The 6238-nt window shown below is 34.5% G+C and overlaps 1 protein-coding gene, 1 long non-coding RNA gene and 1 other non-coding gene across 4 annotated transcripts; 1 reads left to right on the top strand and 2 right to left on the bottom strand.

Moving 5' to 3' along the window:
- Nucleotides 1-333: 333 nt before the first annotated feature.
- On the bottom strand, nucleotides 334-1574 carry LOC145031825 (uncharacterized). The gene is made up of 2 exons (XR_013677033.1): nucleotides 1436-1574; nucleotides 334-1091 (listed from the first exon to the last, which is right to left on the bottom strand). It is a non-coding gene; the product is annotated as an uncharacterized LOC145031825 (long non-coding RNA).
- On the top strand, nucleotides 639-6028 carry LOC145031824 (histidine kinase 1-like). 2 transcript variants are annotated; one of them, XM_078980455.1, is made up of 13 exons: nucleotides 639-869; nucleotides 938-1174; nucleotides 1264-2055; nucleotides 2773-3020; nucleotides 3103-3262; nucleotides 3358-3484; nucleotides 3565-3654; nucleotides 3756-3875; nucleotides 3983-4052; nucleotides 4139-4181; nucleotides 4266-4406; nucleotides 4617-5486; nucleotides 5580-6028. In XM_078980455.1, the coding sequence occupies exons 1-13, from the start codon at nucleotides 639-641 to the stop codon at nucleotides 5808-5810; spliced, it is 3360 nt and encodes a 1119-aa protein (XP_078836581.1). In that variant the 3' UTR covers nucleotides 5811-6028. The 2 variants fall into 2 exon arrangements, with proteins under 2 accessions (XP_078836581.1, XP_078836580.1); XM_078980454.1 differs by having other exon boundaries at nucleotides 938-1180.
- A 136-nt stretch (nucleotides 6029-6164) lies between these two features.
- On the bottom strand, nucleotides 6165-6238 carry TRNAI-AAU (transfer RNA isoleucine (anticodon AAU)). The gene has a single exon. It is a non-coding gene; the product is annotated as a tRNA-Ile (tRNA).

The following is a 6238-nucleotide window of genomic DNA, read 5'->3' as shown; positions in this document are numbered from 1 at the left end:
CTGATACCTGTATCTTAGACCAATTATTTGATTCGTTGTCAGCATAAAGGAAAATTCCAAAATGACCCTTTGACTTGTCAATGGCACCCCCATTAACATGACACGTCATCAGGTGCTTGCTTTGTGCAATTGTCCATATGGTCAGTGGTAAATGTAGATTATTCACTACGAGAATGTCAAATTTAAAATCAATGGGTATATGATTTTTTTTTTCAAGTCTTAATTATAGAATCATGGACTACAATACCCTTCAATTGTAAGTTTTATTGGATTACTTATTCAACTTTTCATTAAAAGATGAAGTACAAAACTGGTAATTTGAGAGTCCTGTAGTAAAGGAGAATGACCCCACTATGATATGTAAATTATTTGCCAAATCATCTCTTAACAATCCATGTGTAACAATTTTATAAGAAAAACTGACTGTGGATGAGGAATAAGTGATTGAAAAAACACATGACCCCACTCTTGAATTAAAAAAAATCTAAAATTGTAGCCTTCCAAATAGTGGAAATCGCACCATATGTAGTAGACAACACCCACTTCAGAAACAAGCCTCTCTCCTCTGACCTCTCTTCAACTTATTCCTAAAGTTTCATGGTGCGTTCTTTCTTAGTTTATAGTTTCAGGGGAATAAAATGGCACGTAACGAGAAGAAACGATCATCAAGAGTTGCAGACACACAAATGCATTCTTTTCTAAGAAGATTTTTCATCAAAATTCATGATGCTGTAAATTCAAACCACTCACCTTGCAAAAGAAGAAGAAGAAGCCTACACAGGGATGTCGAACAGGAAGAGCTCCAGTGCACAAACACCAATTGTCTCTCATCATACTACAGCGTCTTTGTAGCTCGACTTGCAATCATGGTATAACTATATACTAAACGAAAACATGAATTTTTCTTTGTAAGATGTGAATCGAAAGGTTTTTGCAGGTAATGTTGGCGATTCTGATAGGTCTGCTAACGCTTCTCACCTGGCATTTCACTAAAGTGTACACAAGAACATCGTTGAATGCATTGGCATATGGTCTCCGATATGAACTTTTACAGCGTCCGGTGTTGCGTATGTGGAGCATCTTGAATTCAACTGTTGAAATAACAACAGCTCAAGTTAAAATCTCGGAATACGTGATCAAAAAATACAGCAAACCTGAAAATCAAGCACAGCAAGTTGAGGTTTATGTCAATCCTGTTTCTAATTTTCTCTCTGTTATACAGAAATCTAACGTAAAATCATAAATCATGCCCTAATTTATCAGCTCTATGAAGTAATGAGGGATGTCACGTGGGCGCTATTCACAAGTCACAAAGCTCTCAATTCGATATCAATAAAGTACAAAAACGGGTTTGTTCAGGCGTTTCATAGAGATCCAAGAGATAACAGTACATATTACATATACTCCGATCTCACAAATTACACAATGGCCGGACCTTACGACGTCAACACATCTTCATCGCATCAAGGCTGGAACGATCAAACGATCCAAAGTAACATATCGGCGATTTGGTACCGAGAGCCGTTGGATCCCGCAACCGGTGAGAAAATCGGAAAACAAAAAGCGATACCTCCGGATGAGTTAATAAACATCGCCGGAATTTCTCAGGTTCCATATGGTGCAGCTTCGTGGCATGTCGCTGTGAGCAAATTCACAAACTCTCCGTTACTTTCAGCGGCGATGCCGGTGAGGGATGCGTCGGAAGGAAGTATAGTGGCGGTGGTTGGTGTTACGACGTCGCTTTATAGTGTGGGACAGCTTATGAAAGAGCTTGTTGGGTTTCATAGTGGACATATTTATTTGACGTCACAAGAGGGTTGGTTGTTGGCTACTTCTTCTACTACGCCATTGTTGAGGAACTCATCTACAGGTCCGAAGCTGATGATGGCTGTTGATTCTCAAGATAAAGTCATACAAACGGGAGCTAAATGGTTACTCAAAGCCTATGGGAACAAAGAGCCCCCAAATCATGAAGTTCACATAGAGAATGCCAAATTGGGCAATGAACTTTATTACATCGATTCGTTTTACTTGAACTTAAAGCGACTTCCTATGGTATGTATGTTTCACTATTAATGTTTATTTTAATGTTGGTCAAAAAAATATCAAAAAGGGTAATTTTGAGAAATTGCTTTTTCTGATATTATATTTTCTAAAATTTATTATTTTTATAAAAAAGACATAATTTTTTCTTAATTATTAAAAGTTTGTGAAATTGAGTAAAATACGTATTTTTTTAATGAAAACAAAATTAGATACAAAAGAAATTGGTTAACGTATATATTGCTTAAGCCAATGCGTGGATCCCCTTAAATACCATTTTTTTTAACAATAAACAATTAATAAAATTATAGAAAAACATAGTGTTTTATGAACAATAGGACATAGAACCTATCTTTAAAGTCAAACACTTTAAGCAATTTGTTGAATCTAACTTTATTTATATTTGAAAGGAATAATTTTCTTAAAAATTCTCAAAGATCATTTTCGCATTAAAAAACTGAAAATGTATTAGAATCGATTTCACAAATCTCCTGATATTATTTTATATAAAAAATATTTAATGATATGTATTAATATATATATATATATATATATATATATATATATATATATATATATATATATATATATATATATATATATATATATATATATATATATATATATATATATATATATATATAGTTATTTGAAGAGGTTTCCTTCCAATATTTAACGATAAATATTGGGCGCGTTATATTTATAAAGGGTAAAATTGTAAATTAACAGGTGGGAGTCCTTATCATTCCAAGGAAATACATAATGGGGAAGGTAGACGAGAGAGCTTTCAAGACGTTAATGATACTGATATCTGCATCTGTATGTATACTCGTTATCGGTTGTGTGTGTATTTTCGTGTTAACAAATGGAGTTTCAAAGGAAATGAAGCTACGTGCAGAATTGATTAGTCATTTGGATGCACGAAGGAAAGCAGAGGCATCTAGCAACTACAAGAGCCAATTTCTAGCAAATATGAGGTGAATATTCATGATCGATTCATCTTTCTCTTTTCTTTTCACTTCTGTTAGCAATTAGGGTTTTAACGTTTTCATTTAACAGTCATGAACTGAGAACGCCAATGGCTGCAGTCATTGGATTGCTAGACATTCTTATATCTGATGAATGTCTAACAAACGAACAATACGCAACAATTAGCCAAATTCGTAGATGCTCAACAGCTCTTCTTCGTCTCCTCAACAACATTTTAGACATTAGCAAGGTGAGATTCGTTAAACAGTTTATAATTTCTTCTGATTTTTCATCCAATTGGCATTATATGATCTGCGTTAACATTATTATATATATAACTAGCAGGTTGAATCAGGAAAATTGGTACTGGAAGAAGCTGAATTTAACATGGGGAGAGAACTTGAAGGACTAGTCGATATGTTCTCTGTACAGTGCAAAAACCATAATGTGGAAACAGTGATAGATCTCTCTGGTAAACATAAAATCATGACTATATTTACATCTAAATTTATGTTAAGTCAACTTCATGGTTTATGATCTGTTTGGGATCAGATGATATGCCAAAGGTAGTTCAAGGGGACTCTGCTAGAGTTGTTCAAATTTTTGCTAATCTAATCAGCAACTCAATCAAATTTACAACATGTAAGTGTAATTTACAATAGTTAGTGCTTCAAACTTGAAACTTAAAAACTTAAAACTTCAAAGTTAGCTTGCAGAGTGTAATATTAGCAATTGACTTACAGCAGGATACATTATTCTGCGAGGATGGTGTGAAGATCCACATTCATTAATTGAAAACGGGAAAAGATCATGCAAGGACAACAAAGTAATTCTTTGGTTTGAAGTTGATGATACTGGATGTGGTATAAACCTTCATCTCATTATACTTTTTTTTTTTTCATTTCTTCTTATCAGCAAAACGACAGTGATTAAATGATATCCTCTTCTTTTTATATTTTTCTATGTATAGGCATTGATCCAAGCAAATGGGAATCAGTATTTGAAAGCTTCGAACAAGCTGACCCTTCAACTACTAGATTGTAAGCAATAAAAGTATAAAACTCACCAGATTTTCCAATCAAGCAGTTTTCTAAATCTTTTCTGATTTTTATTTTTATTCTTTTAGGCACGGTGGAACAGGGCTTGGACTATGCATTGTTAGAACTCTAGTGAGTTAAATCAACGTGATACTTAAATTTACAAAAAGCGACTTTCTGAAAAATGTCGACTTATGATAAGAAATTTATCAACAGGTTCACAAAATGGGTGGAGAAATAAGAGTTGTTAAGAAAAACGGACCCGGGACTCTAATGCGACTTTATCTGTTACTCAATACACCTGTAGATATACCACAAGACAACTACAGATTAAAGTACGCAGATCATAACTTGAAGGTTAGCAAAGTTTTTCTTCTTGTAATTGTCAAGACTGTTCTGCTAAAATAAAATAAAAAACCGAAAAAGATATCAAATACTTAAAAGTGTATTTGATTAGTGAACTTTGAAACCAAAGCCTTGGTCTTCTTTTATAAGCATGGGAAAATGGCCTCAAAGATCCCCAACAGTTTCATAAATGAAAGAATGTAACTTATGAACAAATTGCAGGTAGTGCTTGCGCTAAATGGAAGTATGGGCAGAACGATTTTGTCTGGGTGGTTAACTAAAATTGGTGTCCCCACGTGGGATGCATGTGAGTGGAATGAACTGACGCAGATACTACAAGAACTCTTTATACCCACACGTTATACACAAAATTTAACATATGAAACTTCAAAAGTTGAATCATTAAGCAAGCAAGAAATGGATGCGTCTGTTTTCATCATAGTCATTGATATTGGACTACTCAATCTAAGCACAGATATATGGAAAGAACAGTTAAATTTTTTGGACACGTTTAACAGAAGAGCGAAGTTTGCGTGGGTTTTAAACCATGACACCTCTAACACCATCAAAATGGAGCTTCATAACCGAGGGCATCTGTTAATGGTGAATGAACCGTTATACAAAGCGAAAATGATTCAAATAATGGAAGCTGCCATTAAAGAAAGCTCTCATAATCATAACCATAACCATAATAATAATAATAATAATAATAATATTAATAATACGCATGAATGTCTTGAAATTGATGTGCATTCGGATCCAGAGAGTTCAAACGAGTCTGAAAAGTCGGAATTTATAGTTTCTTCTTCTTCTTCACGATATGGAACAACTATAAACAACTGTTTTCTCGAACTAAGTGAAGTCGGATCAGAGAGGGGCAAATTGGTCACAAATGGAACGAATGGACAGAAGTCTCTAGAAGGTGTACGGATTTTGTTAGCAGAAGATACACCAATACTTCAAAGAGTGGCGACTATAATGCTTGAAAAAATGGGGGCCACGGTGGTTGTGGTGGGAGATGGGGTACAGGCGGTTGAAGCTCTACAGGAACATAACCCTCCGCCATATGATTTGATACTCATGGACTGTCAGGTAATAATAATATTAAAAAAAAAAAAAGGAAATTAGGAATTTTATTTTAAATTATAGTTTTCTGATTTTTATTTTTTTTTGGGGGGATGGTAGATGCCGAAGATGGATGGTTATGAGGCGACTAAGGCGATTAGAAGAGCGGAAATGGGAACGGAAATGCATATTCCGATTGTGGCGTTGACAGCGCATGCGATGTCATCGGATGAAGCAAAATGTTTAGAGGTTGGAATGGATGCGTATCTAACGAAACCGATAGATTGCAAGCTTATGGTTTCAACTATTTTGTCATTAACTAATTCTCCAATAATAAGCGGTAGAAAATGATATGTTGTTTGACAACTTACGAGAGAAATAACAGTTGTATAGGTAGCATCATACTTTGAGATAAAAATACAAAAAATGCATAGTTTTTTAACAATGTACTTTAATAAAAATGATTATAAGTGGATGAAAAAGATAAATCTAGATTAAGATTTAAGGTTTATCAAAAATATGTTGGCATTTTCTTGAAACGTTATAGAAAAAAAACAATGGTTTGGTCTTGTTGGATTAGTTTGCAATCAATCTACATGTATATAAGATTGCTAGGGTAAATTTTGTGAATTTTACTTCAGGGTCTGTTCATGTACTTAAGGGTGCATCATACAAGTTACTGAACGAGGTGAAAAAAGGAAATAGTGGCCCATGCAGGTCTCGAACCTGCGACCTTCGCGTTATTAGCACGACGCTCTAACCAGCTGAGCTAATAGGCC

Source organism: Lactuca saligna, chromosome 2 (genome assembly GCF_052625555.1).
Source record: "Lactuca saligna cultivar CGN05327 chromosome 2, ASM5262555v1, whole genome shotgun sequence".
Classification (NCBI taxonomy): Eukaryota; Viridiplantae; Streptophyta; class Magnoliopsida; order Asterales; family Asteraceae; genus Lactuca; species Lactuca saligna.
Note: the sequence above shows the minus strand (reverse complement) of the source record. Positions and strands in the feature narration are given on the sequence as shown.